The sequence below is a fragment of the Dipteris shenzhenensis genome, chromosome 12, assembly GCF_047967505.1.
Source record: "Dipteris shenzhenensis isolate YYH24624 ecotype China chromosome 12, Dip_SZ_1.0, whole genome shotgun sequence".
NCBI classification, from domain to species: Eukaryota; Viridiplantae; Streptophyta; class Polypodiopsida; order Gleicheniales; family Dipteridaceae; genus Dipteris; species Dipteris shenzhenensis.
The window spans coordinates 36,405,355-36,425,650 of record NC_141607.1 but is presented as its reverse complement, the minus strand read 5'-3'; the positions used below and the strand labels follow the sequence as shown (position 1 = coordinate 36,425,650).

General features: G+C 43.7%; 1 protein-coding gene across 1 annotated transcript in view; it reads right to left on the bottom strand.

Annotated features, from left to right (window-relative positions):
- The window catches only part of LOC147896163 (uncharacterized), a 123,102-nt gene extending 110,796 nt beyond the window's left edge, over window positions 1–12,306 (bottom strand). The window contains exons 1-2 of the mRNA XM_087382564.1: window positions 11,623–12,306; window positions 11,360–11,500 (exon numbers count right to left, since the gene is read on the bottom strand). Of these exons, the coding sequence (XP_087238690.1) occupies window positions 11,360–11,500; window positions 11,623–12,047 (566 nt within the window). The 5' untranslated portion in view covers window positions 12,048–12,306. The remainder of the gene's footprint in view (window positions 1–11,359; window positions 11,501–11,622) is intronic.
- Between the last annotated feature and the right edge of the window lie 7,990 nt (window positions 12,307–20,296).

Below are 20,296 nucleotides of genomic sequence, written 5' to 3'. Positions count from 1 at the left end.
CTCTCCGTCTGACCATCCGTCTCACGATGATCCCCACTACTCATTCCCAACTCAGTTCTTAGTGTCTCAAATACTGCTATCCAAAAATGACCGGTAAATCTGACATCTCTGTCTGACACTATGGATCTAGGCAATCCATGCAGACGAAATATATGTCTGATGAACAAATCCGCCACTTGCGGGGCACTAACAGACTCTCTAGTCGGAATGAAGTGAGCCATCTTGGTTAGACGATCAACCACCACAAGGATAGAATCATACCCTCCTTGTGTCATAGGCAGCCCTACAATAAAGTCCATGGAAATGCTCTCCCACTTACTTAGTGGTATCTCCAAGGGCTGTAACAGTCCGGGTGGCTTCACCCGCTCGGCCTTACTTACCTGACACGAGAAACACCGTGTCACACATTCATGAATATGCTTTTTCATCTTTGGCCAAAAGAAATCTCGCTTCACGAGATCATATGTCTTCTCGACCCTTGGATGTCCCGCACACGGGCTATCATGGCACTGTCGAATGACTCTCTGCCTGAGATCACTCTGACTAGGTACTACAACCTTGCCATTTCTTTCTAGCATACCATCCCTTATGCTATATCTTGCATATGTTTGGCCTTTTCTGGATGCCAGGTCATCCTATTCATTTTCCCCGGGTTTTAACACATGAGCCTTAGGCCATAAGCTCTGGACAAACTCGTCCACTTTTTGAGTTTCTCTAATCTCGGTCATTAGAGCACTCTCTAATACCGTGAAACTCAGGTTGTGCATAATGCGAGACAACGCATCAGCAACCTTATTATATTTTCCTCTTCGGTACCGAATCGTTAGATTAAACTCCTGCATGAGCTCTGCCCACCTAGCTTGGCGGCCCCTCAAGTCAGGCTGTTTACAAAAATGCTTCAGAGTATCATGATCCACATCCACATAAAACTTTGAACCATACAAATAATGCCTCCATGTTTTCAAAGCATGGATAACAGCATACAACTCCAATTCATGAGTTGGCCAATTCCTTTGAGAGAAAGAAAGCTTCTTGCTTTCAAAGGCTACTGGCCTTCCCTCTTGAAGAAGGACTTCTCCTACCGCAATGCCACTTGCATCGGTTTCTAGGAACAACGGTTTCTGGGGATCAACTATTTTTAACACCGGTCCTGTGACCACAGCTTGTTTTATGGTGGTAAAACTTTCTTGTTGATTCTGTCCCCAAATAAAAGGTACTTTATCTGAGGTCAGATCAGTCAATGGCGATACTATTCCAGAATATCCTTTGATATGCCTTCTATAAAACTGGACAAATCCCAAGAATGATCGCAATGCGGTCAGACTCTGAGGGATTGGCCAAGTTAGTATCGCAACCACTTTCTTTGGATCCATTTCTACCCCCTCTGGAGTAATTATGAATCCTAAATATTCAAGCCTAACCATACACAGTATAGTTTTCTTTTTATTTACATAAAGACTGGCTTTCCTCAAAGTACTGAACACTACTCTTAAGTGTTCTCGATGCTCAGTAATACTTTTACTGAAATCAGAATATCGTCAATAAAATGTACTACGAACTTTCCGATATACGGACGTAGTAAATCGTTCATAAGCATGATGAATGTAGCCGGAGCATTGGTAAGTCCGAAGGGCATTACCAAAAACTCGTAATGACCAAACCTGCTTCTGAAAGCGGTTTTACACACATCCTCGGCTCTAATCCGGATCTGATAGTAGCCACACTTAAGATCTATCTTGCTGAAAATCACGGCTCCATGTAATGCATCTAGCAAATCATCAATCCGAGCCATCGGATACCTGTGCTTAACAGTGATATTATTCAATGCTCTGTAATCTATACAGAGGCGAAACGTATCATCCTTTTTCTTCTTTAATATCACTAGCGAAGCAAAAGGTGAGAAACTTGGTTGAATCTGCCCCAACTTGAGGTATTCTTCCAGTTGTCTACGCACCTCCGCCTCTTCAGTAAAACTCATTCTATAGGGAGGTCTATTTACAGGTTCTGCCCCCGGGATCAGTTCAATTTTGTGCTGAACTTTCCGCTCTGGAGGTAACCCATAAGGTAGTTCATTCCTGAAACATTCAGAGAACTTCTCTGATATCTCTTTAGCCAACTCAGCCATTTCCCCATCTTGGGTAGCCTCAGTGCTAGTCGATGCATCATCAATCGACTCTACCGATGCAATACACAGACACATAAACTCTTTCGGAGTCCTTCGAATTTCCATGGCTGAAATCAGTGGTCCTCGAGGTAAATCCTTCTCAACTCACAAAACATATTCTACCCCATTCATCTTGAACTGGTAAAAATGCTTCTTCCAATCAATGGCTGGATTTTTCCGAAAATGCCAAGCCATGCCCAGGGCTATATCTGCATGAGCAAGCTTGGTCATTTCAAAATCAAGCTTCTCAGCATAGTCCTGAATCCCAAGCTCCAACTGGGTAACCCTTTGGTCCCATACTTCAGTTGAACTTCCATCTGCCATCCTGACTGTATACGCATAGTCAGATGGACTTGTCTTTAATTTCAGCCTATTTACAAGCTGACACAATTCAGTGTACTAACAGTCTGACACAATTCCCTATACTAGGGAATTCCTGCAATCCCACATTCACACTGATCAGGCATTTAACACAGGCATATATCTCAGATGGCGCTTTTCCCTATACTAGGGAAATTCCTGCAATCTGACTCTGACTGAAGCACACAGGCATAATCTGTCCCTGCTACAACATTGAAGCCTCATGCATGCTGATCATTCACGTTATCCTGTCTATGAAAGTAGCGCATCACCCTACTAAATCGAGAAGAAGAAAAAAAACAACACAAAACTAATGGAGATCAAAGAAAGCTCCCTGGTCAAGCCCTGCGCTTCTACGCCCAATCTGCATCCCAGATTGTCGCTGGATCATAGCTCCCAGTCATTGCTTACGAGCAGGTTGCTTGGCGCTTGAGAACTCAGAGCACACGTGTGCCAAATCAGCAAATCACGGGCTAGCCAGCTTGATCTGCGCCACCTCTGCGTTCCAAACGGTCTTAAGATGCGACGGATGACGTTCGACTAGCGCACTGCGTCGATTCAGGCACCGTCACGAACTCCTGCTGCCTTTGGTTGCAACCGGTCCCGCTTGTATGCTTCAAAAGCACTCCATGGTTTTTCTTTGCGGGGTCTAGCGCAAGGTTGTGATGAGGACCATCTGAGTTGCATAAACGGTACCGTCCGCGGGTACGAGGATCGTCCTGCCGTGACAACCCATACTCTGCAAGGGCCCACGATCCCGGCCAACGCAGAGTTACCTGTCTCAGCCCGAGGGGCAGACAAAGAGAGCACATAATCACTAGCGTGTAGATCCGGGGCAGAGCCACTGGCGCAAGAGCTCATGGCGATGACAACTTGTTCCATTATCATCTAAGTTTCATCAACGTACGTAATGCGAGCCCGGACCTAGTGCACCATGGACTAAACGCAAGGATTGGGTAAGAAAAGCAATGCTTTCCAACAATAGAATCATGTTCTTTACCTAACCGAAAAACGCAAGGATTGGGTAAGAAAAGCAATGCTTTCCAACAATAGAATCATGTTCTTTACCTAACCGAGGCTTCTTTATCAAGATGCCAAGGGTAACTAGTGAAATCGTGGGATTTCTTTGACTAGTTGGGATTCCTCTGTGGTTTGCCTTTAGAGAAGGAATTTGACACTGGATTATTGTATGAGAATTTGGAATCGTTGCTAAGCTAGTTGTTTGAGGAAGGTACCTAATGTAGGAGATTCAATGAGGTTGATGGTTGATGCGATTGCATTAGTGCTTGGTAAGCTCTTGCGATGGGGATGATAAAAGGGGAGGATTAGGCCATATAGGATTGGAAAAGCCGGATGCGATTATCCAAGGCAGGATTGGGCTTATGAATTGGGATGAAGGAGTAATATGTTGCTGATTGTTGTGGGCTGCGATGCTTTTCTAACGATCTACCACAGCATAGCTTTCATTTCCTTGTTTGGACTAAACGCAAGGATTGGGTAAGAAAAGCAATGCTTTCCAACAATAATTGCACCATGTAAATCTCATCCACGCGCCCTGTTTTGGTCGTCTCTATTTGATACGCCAGGAGCGCCTTCCTTCTTCGAGGTATTAGTGCAGCAGCATGGACATGCGTGGGCTGCGTGGACTACTGCATAGGAGATGGGTGATGTGAGCCTGGCGTTTAGGGGACCGCGGCCTTTGAGATCATCGCTCAGTGCTTCACTTTTTTTTTTTTTTGATTCGGCCAAGAATAGAAAAGCAACGCTGTTTTTGGCAGCATGCTTTTGGAAAAGTGTAAATGAGCTTTTCCTAAAAGCCCCTGTGTTTTTTTATTCAAACCATTAGGCTTTTAGGATTCTCACCTTTATAAGACTCCCACCCTTCCTCTCTTTACCCTGATTTCCCCTTCACCCTCTTCGTTATCTTTCCTCATTCGTTGCTCTTCACACCTGGTTCGCTATTCCTATGGAAGGCCATCAAAGCAATCAAACTCCATGGCTGGACTATTGAGATGGAGGACGAGGCTACATGGAAGATTATTCCTCGTAGACCTCATGACCTGCTACGAGAGATGGATTCCTTGATGGATGAACTCTGGGCAGATCTTCACTAGTATAAAACCCCTAAGTACCAGAAATATATGAAGAAGGCTTGTGTTGTTCTAAATGTAGACAACTTGTTTTAGAGTCTTTATACCGCTTCCGAGTTATTGAGAAGCGACGAAGAGGTTGAAATCCTCAGTTTTGACCGACACCCAATTATTTTTGGCTCAACTGGATCTTTTGAACCACTCTTGCTTCAAGAAGCTCCCCAATTTTGTATGAATTATGTTCTAAATTGTCTTGTTATTAAATTGACAGAGTTTTGGTTAATTTGGTTTTGATTTGTAGCTAAGTGGCATTTATAATTTGATTGGTTTTTTCAAATTATATAACGTGTACTTTGTTCCATATATCTTGAAGTTTTTTAGATATATGGTACATTGAGGATGCTAGAGACTTTATTACATCTTAAACTGGACTTAACTAAGACAATTGGATTTCCCTTTCTCGAATCTTGGTGAATAGAGTCCTATTTGGTTTGTATTTGAAGTCTTGATCTCGATGCGATTGTGAGTTATGACGCTTCTTCGAGTTATTGTTTGGACATATTAAGGTGCTTATTGATTAGACCAGGATGAGTCTTGTTGGATACCTTCTTTGAATCATGTCCAAAGGCAGGGTCATTCTCATTCTCACTCTTTTTGCCCGAGGTCATGGATAGTCAAGATTCAAGAGTTGTCAGGGATGCTACCTACTCGTTTTCTTCTTTGACCTATTGGTTGGGGTCTTGTAACCCAAGGGGGTGATATAATCACATTAAGAAAAGGATTGAGAACGGATTTGCCACCCTGACTCAATCTGGGATCATCTTTGTTGAAGAGGGATTGGCTACCCTGATTCACTCATATTGTCCACTCAGTTTTTTACTTGCAGTATACTTTGGTGGTATGGGACACTAAGGTATGTTACATTTAAGATTCTATGATGTGGTGGGGTATAATCTAGCGTGAAACAATACCCAAGGACCTCTAGGCTGAAGTACAAGTAGGCTGAATTGAATTGGGGGCAACCTGATTAGATTTCTTGCGAGGGCTAACTAAGATTCTTTACCCTAAGAGAAGCCATGTTTTTTTTTGGGGTTCAACCCTGGAGCTCCATAGTCTAGACTCAATCTCAGGGAGGGTTACCACATCTCTTCTGATGATGGTCTGTCACTGCCTTGTTTGGAACTTGATGTTCCTAGATAAGAGATCCTAAGAATTGGATGATCCTGTGATCGGAGCGGTTTATTGTGCACAAGTTTATACAGGATATTCGATAGTGGATCTTGTTTTAAGAGATTTCGGATTGTATGTTTCCATAGTCTTTGGATCACATAGGATGTTATTCCTATGATGGTTGACTATATACGTGTTGTGCAAAAAGTGATCCTTTACAAATGTTGAGCTTGGGCACCCGGACTCTCTAGGACTTTTGGGAAAGAATAGAAACTTTATACGAGCGCATTCTCATAGGGGAGCTAGGGGTTAAGACACTGTACACAACACCCTACCCCATCCTATTGGCTGAGACAGGTATGATATCTCTTGAAGGGGAGGCATATGTCAATTCATGTCTCACCTCAACAAAGTTGAGAAGATGGATGCCAACAAGATACCACACAAGGCAATGGAAGCTTCGCAAATCACGGGATGCAAATTTCGGTCATCAAACCCAAAAGTGGAATCCCGAGATGATACAGAGGGAATGAAATGGATGGAATCATGGGGCAAGATAGCCACTGGTATACCAGAAGATGCATGTGAAATCAAGGAGATAGTGACGTAGAAGACGCTACAGAAATTATGGCATAACCCGGGGACAAAAATGCAGATCTACAAAAGGAAATTCACCCAATGGACAGCTATGGAATGCAAAAATGCCTCGGGGGAGACATATCAATGTTCAAAAGGCATCTAATCTGCAAAATTAAAACCAATTCCCATGATCTAGAGGTGTAGAGGGCAGGTGGGCAACACCCGGGATCCCCAAAGAGGAAACAACCTGCAAAATCTGCCCCAAAGGGGAGGTAGAAGACGAACAACATGTGCTACTAAGGTGCACAGCCTACGCACACATTAGAGAAGATATGGGGACGGCAAAGGAAATGTGAAAATGCTATTGGAACAGCCAGCCAAAAAGCTAGGAAGCTACTTAAAATAAGTTTTGGAGCATTAGTTTAATAGTGGTCACCAGTCCCATAGATCCTAAAGGGTCTCACACAAACTTTAATACAATCATCTCTCTCTCTCTCTCTCTCTCTCTCTCTCTCTCTCTCCCCTCGGCCCCTCCACCTCAGCCTCCCTCACCCGCTCAGCCTCTCCCGCTAGCCCCTCCGCTCAGCCTCTCCGCCTTAGCCTCCCTCACCCGCTCAGCCTCTCTCTCTCTCAGCCTCTCCGTCACCACAAGCAGCAGCGCCGCCACAAAAGAAGCCAGCAACCGCCGCCAACAGCAGCCACCACTTGCCGCCAGTAGAAGCCACCGTCCGCCTCAGCAAGGGACACATAACCCCAAGGTTTGGGCTGAGCCCCAAAACCCAATCCTAGCGGTTAGTTACAGCAAGGGGCGCCTGAATATATGCAGGCCACTATGGATGGGGATGCCAAGACACTTGTCTAGACCCTGACAAAAGCACTATATTCCTCCGTTGCAGCTCTCCCCTCGCCTCCCCCCTATGTGTTTGCAAAGACACCTTCCCCATATGCAAAGAACTATCTACAGCAGAAGAGAATGGTAAGCTTGATAGACCCACGAGAGCAGATTTATTACTTACAGCAAGAAATCCGTGAGCTCAAGCTCAGACTTGCAGCTTTGAAGAGGAAAACAGATGCATGGGAAGCACAAGGAAAACAGGAAATTATTCACAAGGTACTGCAAATACACAATACAGCAGCACCCACACCACAATTGGTGACTTAAGTCCAGGACCTGGTCACAAATCAGCTCCAATCAGTAAAACAAGAAATTACAGCAACACTGGACACTAAAGTTAACACATCGGATGTGTATGAAGAAGTACAAGAACACGAAAAGAGGGTGGCTAATACACGACTCATACGCATAGGGGGGCTACCAGAGGGCTGGTTTGAAGGAACTCAAAAGGAAAAACTGGAAAATATCATGGAAAGAATCCCACAACTAGAATGGGATGCTGAAGATTAAATAGGTGTCTTACAGGAGGGAAGCCAAAGTATGTTTCCAGAACAAGATGAAAAGAAGCAAGATTCTTAAGCAAACCAATAAGCTGAAAGGCACTAAAATATGGATAGCGGAGGAGCTCACCCCAACTCAGCTCAAAATGAAGGCCACTGAATTGGCTAAAGTGAGGGATGCTCGAAAGAAAGGAAATTGGGCTGTTTACAAAGATGGAAAAGCACTTATAAGAGACTTCAAATCCAAACCTAAAGACTCTCAGTCTTAAACTGATGTACTGCAGGCCGTTGGTAGTAGACTGTAGTTAGCCTATAATAATTTTGTGAGTGCTATATACACTCTCAAAAGACTCTCAATCTATAACTGGTGTTTTGGTGTTCACCTTTTTTGTGTGTGTTTGTCCCATAGGCCCGTGAGCCTCCCAAAGATGTTTATATTTCTTCTTCTTCTTCTTCTCTCTCTCTCTCCACAAGTCGGGGGACCCTATGGAGCCGTCGAATCACAGGACCATCATGATTGGCCACGTTATGGCCAAGATCTATGCATCAGTTTTGGAAAGCTGTATAAATGACCACCATGCCGAGACGACAGGACTCAGAGCCAGAGGGCAGGCTGGATTTCGCAGGGATCATTCGACACTTGACCACATCCTCACACTCAGGGCACTGGTAAAGGAGGCGAATTCACGAAGGCAACGGCTTTATTGTTGCTTCGTGGACTTTAGGAAGGCATTTGACACAGTTCCGCGATTCAGATTGTTTCAGAAGATTCGCCAGATGGGCTTCAGTGGAGAGATACAGTGGGCTATCATGGCTTTGTATGAGAGGGTCACTGGTCGAGTTCGGACACGTGAGGGGCTCTCAGAGGAGGTATGCAGCACGATTGGGGTGAAGCAGGGTTACCCGCTCTCTCCTACTCTCTTTGGATTATATATTGATGAGCTAGAGATGTTTGTACAGATGACAGGCGGTGTGGGCTCTACTCTCTCAGGATCCTCCATTCCTATCCTCCTATATGCGGACAATGTGGTTCTCATTTCCTCTACTGCTCAGGGCCTCCAGGCACATATTGAGGCACTCCACAGGTTTTGCCAGGACAGGGGGTTGACCGTAAACCTTGGCAAGACCAAGGTTATGGTTTTCAACACCTCTGATCGTATTTACAGCACGGATGAGTTTTGCTTCACTTATGACGGACAGCCCATTGAGCTTGTTAGAGAGTACACTTATTTGGGGGCAGTTTTCAGGGGACCGGTTTTCACCATGACATATGCAGCACGAGATAGGATTATTAAAGGGTATGCTTCGTTGGCTCATCTTGAGCGTCAGTGTTTTCAGTCCCACTTTCAGCATCCCGATACGAAATCCTTGCTTTTTGATACATTGGTGAGACCAGCTGCGATGTATGCAGCTCCTTTCTGGGCAGGAGACCTCGGCGCTGCAGATTGGAGACGAGTAGAGAGGTTACAGATCATCATGTTCTCTCGGCTCATTAGGGCCAAGGCTACAGTTCCGCACGAGATCATGCTAGCAGAGTTTGGAGCTACTCCCCTTGCATTGGATGCAGCGTTTCAGTCGGTCATGTATTTGCACAGGGTTAGGGAGTTTGGAGACTCAACAGCAGGCAGAGCTCGGTTGCCATAGCTAGCACTTGCATCTTCTATGGAGTTGGCACGATCTGGGGCCCGATACTGCTGGTACTTTAGACTCACATCTCTTGGACTAGACATGGATAGACTGCCTCCCTTCCGATACAACATAGATGCCCCTCATCTCGAGTTGACTCGCCACGAGCTTAGCCAGGTCACGAGAGCAGACTTGCTGCAGCTTCATACGTATCGCACTTGGATTTATCCCACGCAGCTTCCGACGAAGATGGCCACATATCATGACCACTTCCTCGGATCTCAGAGGATGGATTTGTCATTCCACCAGGCTATACAGGTATCCACATGTCCCACTCACTGAGGATTGCCCTTGGCCAGCTTAGAGTCTCTTCGCATCAGCTCGAGATAGAGGCTGGTAGGATGCGACGCATGGAGGATGGACGGCGACCAGGCCGAGAGACCAGGATCTGCCCTTGTTGCACCATGGGAGAGGTGGAGTCAGAGGAGCACTTCATTTGCAGATGCCCGCTATATTATGAGCTCAGAGGTAGATTCCACTGTCTCTTCACGGATGCCTTTGGACCTCTCTCACGAGTGATGGACTACGAGGATCAGCATTGCCTAGCTCTTTATGTCAGGGAGGCCACTATGCTTCGACGAGACTACCTCAGAGACCATCAGCACAAACCGGAGCGTGATAGAGCCCAGCCTGATAGAGCTCAGGCACACGCTATACCAGAGGACAGAGACCAGGAGGAGCACGAGGAGGTCAGAGCTCACACAGGACACATGCCTCCACCCTGTGGATGTACATATGAGATGGTTTGTAGACGCCGCAGGATCTTGTTACATAGGGGACGTACTCGCCGCTTCATCTCCAGACGATCCAGGATGATGGCAGCTTTTCGGAGGAGACTTACTCATGGAGATCTCGCCCCACCAGCCGCTCACCTCACCTTTGCTCAGATTTGTACTCTCATAGCAGGAGGCAGAGTCGATGGACAGGATTTCCAGTATTATTTTGGTTCTCAGACTCCGTGACACCTAGACTTGTATCTTTGCATTGGCATATTGTACTCATCCCCCCATTTTGCACCCAGGGGCGGTTTCCTTGCATCTAGTTTACTTTGTATTTAGGCTCAGATTTGACATTATGTACTTTCACTTGCATTGTATTGCGTAGCACTTAGATGATATTCGACGATGCCTCTTCTTTGTGGCACGTTGATTTTGTGCTATCTTGTATGCAGAGTTCTTGATGTCCCATGGGCCCATTTTGGCCTTTAGTGGACAATAATACACTTTCTTTCTTTCTCTCTCTCTCTCTCTCTCTCTCTCTCTCTCTCTCTCTCCACAGACCTACAAGCTAAGCATCTACTAGCATAACATGGCCTAGTGATATGCTCAGTATGGCCTTATGGGAAGGTTTCCCATAGGACCAGGCTGCAAATTGGATAAAGCACCTTCACACTACCATACCATTACGATTGGTTCACATTATCACGAGAGCTCCTCAAATCCCATCAAAGAGCTACCAGGGTGCCTGGATATATGGAGCATTTGCGTGTACTCGGAGCATTAGCTGTGAGCACCTGATACTATTTTGCTATTTTGCACACTAGTTTAGCACTGTAGCTTTCAGCAAGGGCCTTAGTGAGCACTTTGCTTCAGCCCATAGTGGCTTGTATGAGTAACTTTTTGTACTTTGTCTCATAGGCCCACGAGGCCTCCTGCAAACGTTAATACATCTCTCTCTCTCTCTCTCTCTCTCTCTCTCTCTGTGGCTCCATCCTCGACTAATTGTATCAGTTTCTTTTAGTCTCATAGACCCTTTTTGGTCTTCCAGAGACTTTTAATAATCAATCTCTCTCTCTCTCTCTCTCTCTCTCTCTCTCTCTCCACACACCTGTAATGAGTGTTTTTCAAATAAAGTTATTTTTTGTAAGGCAGAATCCAGATAAAAGAGTTAGCGAGCGGAATAGTTCATGCCTTGCCTTTTCAAACCCCCAAATGCCGCTACAAGTTCATCAACTGTTGAAAATGTGCCTGCAAATGATCCCAAAAATAACCCATAGCGCATAGCTTCCTTCAGAGCTGAGCTGATCAATGCTGGGGTCGGTTCTTTTCTTTTGGATCTGTAAGATAGAGGATAGGAAGTGATTTGTCTTGGTTGCAATAATTAGTTTATATTACTTTAAAAAATGTGAAGGATACTGAGATTGGGGAGGGTAATAACTGGTAGGCCACCCAAGCTGACCTTTTTTGCTTCAGGCGTGACAGAATGGAAAAGAGACTCAGACCACCACGCAAGCCTGCGCCTATCGCAAAACCTTTCACAGCTGCTGTAATGCAGCGCTCAAACGCTCGCCACTCTTCACTTTCGGTGTCTGCCGAACCACAACAAGAACCCGCCGTCCTCTCTACTTGTGGAGCTGCGTTCTCTTGATCGCACTCTGAGTTACTCGAACTATTTCCAGGCGAAAGCTCAAATTGCCGTCTCTCTCCAACCTTCACGGACCCATTCATTCCTTCGAAATTTTCACGTTTGAACGTCTCGGCGGAGAGGCCAGGTGACACAGAGCCATTGAGAGCTCCAAAAGCCGGTTTCTGGCGAGCTGAAGGAGGCGGCAAGTGAGAATCAGGCGAGGGAGAGAGATGAGGTGGGGGCTGCGAGTCGACCATTGAAGCGGGATAAGCAAGCTGGAGAAGCCAAGGCCAAAGATCGCAAAGTGGAGTGAAAAGAAGAAGGGAAGGTGGTGTGTGAGTGTGTGTGTATGTGTGTGTGGCGGGAGTAAAAAGCCACAAGCTAAGATAAGGGGGGGATGGGGAGGAAGGGAAGGAGGAAGGATGATGAGATGTGGGATTGATTGGCCGGTTGGAGCAGTTGGATGGTAGCTGGGAGAGGAGGCCAATTTTCCTTGAATGGTGAAACGACACAGAAAAGCTCTCTCCACCCCCCTTCAAACACAGCCTCCCCCCCCCCCCCCCCCCTTAATTTTAGCCCCCTCGAACTTTTATTAGCGCCCCCCTCTCAAATTTCAAAATCAGCCCCCATCCAAGCCCTCCACATGGAATTCCAATTACCTCACCATCTTCCCTCCACGCAAAACCGGCTGAAACATGATTCCACCAAGGAGAGAAGAGGGAATGGGAATGGGAATGGGAATGGGAATAGGAGAGGGGAGAATGAGATGGGAACGAAGGGGAAGAAGATATGTGGCAATTGCAAGAGGCGAAGTAAGGGAAACAAGAGCAAACACAATCGAAGAACAAGAGAGCTTACACTTGGATTCCCAAATGGGAGCATACAGCACACACCTGAAGATGAAAGTTAAAGGTCTTTCCTTTTATATAGTCTACCTTTTGAAGGGAGGGCCAACCCTCTACTCTCTCAATTCTCCTCATCACTCTCTTACTTCCATTCTCATGAAACCAATTGGCTCTAAGGCACAATCTATCTCTCTACTCCACTAATCAAGCTAGTCAAAACTATGAAAATAATACAACATGGCCAAGAATAGCAAAATTGGCCCTATTAACCAATGTGGTTAACAAGAATATTGGCCTTGAGATGAAAATTGATGTTAGTGGTGTGTGGGAATAACAAGTGTTGGATTAAGCCTCGAGGCTTGACCCTAAAGATTTTGGGATGTTTGATTTTAGGATTGGTTTGTTATTTATTCAATAATTTGTATGATTTCTTGTTTGAAAAATGTACAAGAGCATTATTAGAATTGTTATATATGATGTAGTAAATATTTTGGAGAAGATAGCTCTCAATTCTTGCATATATAGACCAAGTGAGTCGTGACGATAAAAATTGGAGTTCGAGACTAGTGTCTCAATGTGAGTAGCTAATGATGTTGATGGGCTTTTTTGTGCGACTAATATCTTTTTGTATCAAATGAAAATGCTATCAAATGGCAAGGAGAATACGTGAGTGAAAGACTAGCGACACTGGTTGTGGGATCGGAAGAATTGTGAAGGAGGCTGTGGTCTCTTGTGTACCAACTCTTCTTACTTAGAGGTTCGTGGATGTTGAGAGAGCTTGTGGAAACTCTCAACAGTGTGTCGGTGTCACAGTTGGTAAGGGGAGCCTCGCTTTAGTGCCATCTTTAGCATGGATGGATGATTTATAGCCACAAGGAAGGTTTTGTGTTGCTCTAAGTCTGGGGTTCGGTTCTACGAGGTGGCAAAGGTTGTGGGAAAGCTCGATAAACCAGTAGATAGTATACCAACTAGGCATTTTATGAGGCACCACCCTAGCAATCGAGGCCTTCTGACTCATTCAGCCTTTGATTGGATCAAGTAGGTGGCGGGCTGTGGATCTGGCCATCTTGGCTGAGGAGGAGCGCACTGTTGTCATCAAGCCTAGTCACGACTGGAACGAGTCTTGCATGCATATGAACGAAGTGCTAGCTTTCGTTGTAAAAACTATAAAGAATTGCACAGTCCCCAACTTTAATACTAAGACTTAGTGAAGCCAAGCTCTATGCTACTTATGCAGCGTAAACAACAACAGTTTGCAGAGTCCAAGAAAGACCATGTAGGACTTGTAGATGCCCACAACAAGCCTGAGATGCGCATGCAAAATTTTGTGGAAACATTGTTGCTAATAAGGGTCCATAGCATCTCTAATTTGATCCATTGAGAGTCATGGAAGATCAGATGGGCACGGGCTACTTTGTGGTTTCTTTATGCATGTGTGGATTGAGCATATAAGGTGGTGAAGACGAGAATCTAACCATAAGACAAAGTCTTATGATTTACTCAAGTGCTCTAGAAGGGTACAAAGTTGAGAACAAGTCCGAAGTTCCATTCAAAGATCTGGGCATCCAATCGGTCATATTGGTAGCAAAGTCTTATCTGATCCTACAGGAAGGTTGTGATTATTATATACTCTAGTAATCCACTTGTATTTCCGAAAACTATTTGTAGCTATTGGTATATGGTATTTCTCAGCGCTTCCAGTTTACAATGATTTGACTTTGTGTTGGGATTGCATTTCTTCTCGATGTGTTTGCAAACGTGATTGTTCATCTAGCTATAAAGGCATTTCAAGTTAGCTCTGCCAGTCTCATCACCGTCCCAAATGATGGCTATTGGGCTAAGAAAAACGTCCCAAATGGTGGATATTGGGCTTAAAAATTTCTCCAAATCTTTGATTTTTGGAGTGTGAAATTGAGTTAAAACAAGGCTCAATTTGGTGACATGCAAGCCAGTGAGTGAGTCATCTAGACTAAACCATAGTGAGAGACAAATCATATTAGCCAGTGAGTGAGTCATCTAGACTAAACCATAGTGAGGGCCAAATCACAAGGAAGCCATTGCATCAAATGGAAGATACCCTAAAGGAACCATGCCATACATTTCAATGAAAGTCTAGCACAAGGCTTTAGAGAATCTACCAAAATGGTGGAAGAGTAAAATCAAAGGTGAGGTGCGTGGCATGGAGTTGTGAGAGTCTATAAGGAGGAGGAGTGCATCACAGAGGTGTTATAGTTTCAATTTTGAGTTCCAAAGTTGAGTTTGGATTATAAAATAAGTGTCAACATTACTACTTGTGTAAGTTGCTACATTGCCATGAATGATTGAGGATAGGAACTTGGTACTTAGCAAATGACTAGTTGAGGGTGTGAGTCTATAAAAGGTATGGGTGTAGAGTTCAGCTATTTTGTATTACCTCCCATAGAGTTGTTGAAAAGAATAGAACACCCTTTTAATCAAGACTTGTACATTCTCTAAGCAACTTATGCATTGTGCACTTGTGCTTGACTTACATTCATCCATCATTCTTCCCTTCTATTAACAACTAAATTGCATGAGGGGTTATGAGCATGTCAATTTGTAGGATCCTGGACAACAAACATTCTGAATGGAATCTGTATGTTAATCTATATGTACTTAACATTTTGTGTGTCTTGTTGGGGAATGTCTACATAGGATATACCAACAAAGACACACACGCACGCACGCACGCACACACATACACACACACACACACGCATGTGATTGCTACTAGATGCACACATGCACCTTAGGGCAAGCCCTTGATCACAAATATCGCGACATCCTTGGGGTGACTATCATCATGTGTCAAAAGTATTACATTGGTGACTGGGATAGGATTGTACCCATTTTTGTCCCATCTTTGTGGATGTAGGTTCATCCCTTCAATGCTCTACATTTTGTCATTGAGTTACTCATATTTCTTTGCATATTTGTGGTTTGTCAATAATTGCATCCTTTGTTGGGGATATAGGGTTTTCAATTTTCTTGATGCATCTTTTTGGAATCCTTTCCCAATTTAATCTTATATCCAAGTGTTGATGCTAGTTAGCACAAAGTGAAACAAATACAATCCTAATTTGTCTGGAGTGTATCCCATCATATAGATTGAAACACTCTTTCTTTTTCTCTGATAGGTCCATGTTGACATTTTTTTGGATTGCAATTTAATTGAGCGAATTGCTTTTAAGTCCTCTTTTACCAAGGGATTTGCTTTGGAGTCCTCTTTGGCATGAGTTTCTTGTAGTTCTTTGATAGGGCCCTGATAAGGCTTGGCTTGAGTTTCTTGATAGGGTTTGGTGTCATTTGCTAGCATTTGTTTGAGTTTGATGAGCTCTTTCTCAAGTCTTGTCTCACTTTCTTGTTCTTCTTGACATATTGTATGTCTTTGTTATTGCTTTGCAACTATAATGATCCATTTGTTGATGTGTCTCTTCATGCAATACTTTGACAAATATAATTATTGCTTTGTTAGTGACATATTTCTTGTTATGATAGTAATTGTAGCATAACAATATAATCTATCAAGGTATCCAATTCTTTTGAACTGCCATTTGCAATGTTTGTTTCTCAATACCTTTATTTGATCTTGCATGACTCCTTGAGCTTATGGATGACACACTTATGGTTGATATCCAACAATGTTGTAAATTAACGTAATAAATAACTATATGTTTCTTTGAGCTTATGGATGACACACTTTAGATCATGGTCCATGAATTCTATGTCTCCACATCTAAATTGAGGTACCAATCATATGTTTACCCTACAAAAGCTTCTTTCCTCTAGCTTTGATGTGCCTATTGATAGCATTCTTCACTAGAACAACATGATGAATTCCTTCAAGTCACCCCTACTCTCGATAACATTTGCATGAAGGCAATCATTGTGTTTTGGGCTTGGCTCTAACTATGGCATTGGGTGCAATCTTCTAGACGAGGGGCCATATGGCTTCCATTGTCATTTCTTAACTCCTTGACTTGCTTTGTACCTTATCTTTTGGAACTATGGGTGGAGTACATGAGTTGTAATCCCATTGAGGATGAATTATTTAGCAATCGGTTTTTTGTAGCATGACACCTCCTTGGGTCCTTATTCTCCTTATAAGGGTCAAAAATAGCCCTAGTTTGTGATCATCAAGGTTTTATTGGTTGGTTTTAACCTTGTGATTTTCTATTGTTGATGATTAGATTAGAAATTTATATGGTTTAGTTTGATCAATGCCTTTGGATCCTAACCAATCTCTAATAAAATCATGAACTTGCTATTGGGTGAGACGATTTCGTATGGGATGTCTGGATGAACCATGAGGAGACAATAAAGCAAGAGGTATATCTTTGGAATTTTGTAGTCCTCGTTAGTGACTTAGGTGACATGGGGAACTTGCAAGAAGGATGATGAAGTGTGCAACTCCAAACCACTCTCGTTGAGAATAATGCAAGCACAAGCCATCTGCGTGTGTCACTCACGTGGCTCCCGAGTTGCTGCAATTGTAATTCCACAAGGGAGAGAATAGGGAAGGGGAATGGGGAAGAGAATGAAGGGGTAAGGAAAGATATGTCGCAATCACAAGAGGCAAGTAAGGGAAACAAGAGCAAACACCATTGAGAACAAGAGAGCTTGAACTTGCATTCCCAAACGAGAGCAACTGAAGACCAAAGTCAAAAGTCTTCCCTTTTATATAGTCCACCTTTTGAGGTGAGGGCCAACCCTCTACCTCTCAAATCTCCTAATCACTCTCTTACTTCCATTCTCTTGGGAACAATGGCTCCAAGGCACAATCTCTCTCTCTACTCTGCTAATCAAGCTAGTCAAAACTATGAAAATAATACAGCATGGCCAAGAATGGCAAAATTGCCCTGCAGTTAACTTGCTTCCCTTCCTGATGTCGATCCATACTTGGATCAATATTGGAGAAGGATGGTGGAATATTGGGTGGCTTGAATTACTTAGCGGTGGTCAAGCTGCCTTTGGAAGATGCAACAAAAATTTTAGTAGGGCTGCCAAAATCTTGTATCTTGCATGTCGTCGAATGTGCAAATATGATGAGCATGTAGATTGTGGACATGAAGGTACATTTCGTCGTGGTTGGGACATGAAACAATATATTTCCAGTGGCTTTGTATTTTAAGGAATGGAACACTTAGGTTGCATGCCTACAACTTCATCTATTACTAGCAGAGTGGATCTCAAGGGTTGTTCATAGCCACCTTGAGTTCATGTAAGATGCTATTATCTCCAAGGTTAATAACTTATTTAAATAAATATGGTTAAAGCATGAACTTCCATGATGTTAGCAATTCTTAAATTGTAGCTATGGAGCTTTCCTTTCCAGCAGCATTATTGAGGTCAGTAATGTCATCAAATATTTGAAATGAGGAAAGGAAATTGTAGCCATTCTTAAATTGTAGCTATGGAGCTTTCTTAAATCAGTTGTGTATGGGGGAAGTGGGTTTGTGAGATCTATGTGATGCTAGACAGAGGCAGCGATTAGTGCGTTAAAGTGGAAGTGCAACATGTCTTCTACAATGCATGGGTGAAGAGCCTGGTTAACCACATCGGTGGATACCTTAAGGAGTTGATCGGCTATTGCTTTGCTAGGACTCCATTGCTACATAGATTTGCGGACCTTAGTGTACTTGGTACATTCCAATTGGAGATCTTGGGCCCATTGCTTGTAACTATCCAATAGGTAGTGCATTTGCGCAATGTGTTGCATATTGGAAACTTGTTCTTTATCAATCGCATGATGAAATTTTGTGCAATTCTACTCAACTGTAGCTTTGTAAGTATGAATGTCCCACTGGGCATTGGTCATGAAGCTAGTAGTAATCTTATTTATTGGCATAGTTTGGGCTAGAGAAACACTCGATGGACTCCATAATATCTAACCATTGTGGCTTTAATTGGAGGCAGATCAACACTCTTTCCTTTCATTGAGGAAAGGCCAGTTGCAACCATATTTTTTGTAGCATGGTGGTCCTATTCTGAAGGTTCTTAGAGGGAAGGTTTGAAGCTTGGGTCACCTTTGCATCTAACGTTACTCCTGATGTGGGAGTTACTAATCAAATTGAGGGTCCTTTTATACTTCTTCAGAAGCTTACATGCTACCTTAGCCTCACGTTCTTCCATCTCTCTAAGGAAATTGGCTCCCATTGAACCCTTGCATCGTATACTTCTTTCTCTTTGGCAGCCCTTCTCCCTAGTCTTATGTGAGCTTCTCCTTATCTTGCTAGTTGCGGGTTCCTAAAGTGGAAGTTGAGAGCTAGAGGCCCATCGAAGGGGGTCCTTGGATCACAACCCTGGTCTATGCTACATACCTAAAGTCATTTGGTGGCAAAGGCCAACAGGCAAGATGATACATAATAGGCATGAAGAGCATCGGATTGTCAATTTTGTGACTGTGTTATGTGCAAGCTAGCTTCAATTCTTGAAGAAGTAATTAGCCCAATTTGTGGGCTTTTGTGGGGCTAGTGGAGGTGGGCAAGATGATTCAAAGCGAGAACATTCTGATGGTTAAAGAAATCTACCTTGGTGAGGAGCCAAGGTACTTTGGTGGGCTTTATGAATTTTGGCTTTTGCAGGTAACTGAAGCATATATTGCCTTTATACTTGTAGATGGAGTAGTCAACAATCCCTGTAGCTTGTCATTGAGACTATGGAAGTTTTTGAAGGGTTCCTGGACAATCAAGAACTGATGTGAATTTCGAACCTTGTCCATACTTAAGGTAAGCCTCTTCTCTTGGCCATAGAAGTCTTCAATATGTGTGGTGTTCATATTAACATTGTAATCTTCAATATGTATGGTGTTCAATGACACCATCTTGAGATCCAAGTGTTAACAGCGATTGAGCATGCTAATGGATATGGCCTGTCCAAACCCTATGGGTTTTGAGCCACAAATGGCTCAGTTTTGAAGTAGTCACCAGGATCACCCCAATCGGCAAAGATAATACAAGAGCCATTTGCATCCCGTATATCTCCAGAGATGTAATCTTTGATGAGGAATCAGAATGGAAAACCTCACCTACATGTCATAAAAGAGAGAGAGTGGTACAAGGAATAGGGTTTGCCCTCCCTTTGAAGGTGACATGTATAAAAGGCCAAGTGGTTGACTTTGGTCTTCATTGTTGTATGCAACCTTTGAGAAATACAAGCTCTTTTCTTGTTCTTGTGTTGAGACTGAGGTTTGCTTGCTCTCCTTGTTTGCCTTTGGTGTTTGCCATGCTCCCCTTCACCATCTTCTCCTTCTCCATCCCTTTCCCTTCTTCCCTCCCCCTCCCCTCTCTCTTTCTCACCCCCTTCTTCTCGGTGGAAACCCCATTGCAATGATTCGGTAGGCACTCGAGTGACATGAGTGAAGGATTTACTACATAATGCTCCCAGAAGGAGTAGCGCGGGAGTGAGGAGCTCTGTCGGCACACTTCTAACATCCCCACGACATGCGTTTTTCTACCAGACAACACACCAAGTGACATGAAAGCGTTGTGACCATGGAATTGAGACCTAGGGCCTCCAAGTGTTGTACTTTTTGATCCTTAAGGCACTTGTAGCAATTGGTGCTGTGGTAATTAACTTTGAAGTCTGAATTTATAGTGTATTTGAATTTGAAATGGCCATCGAAGGATCCAAACCATTGTTGT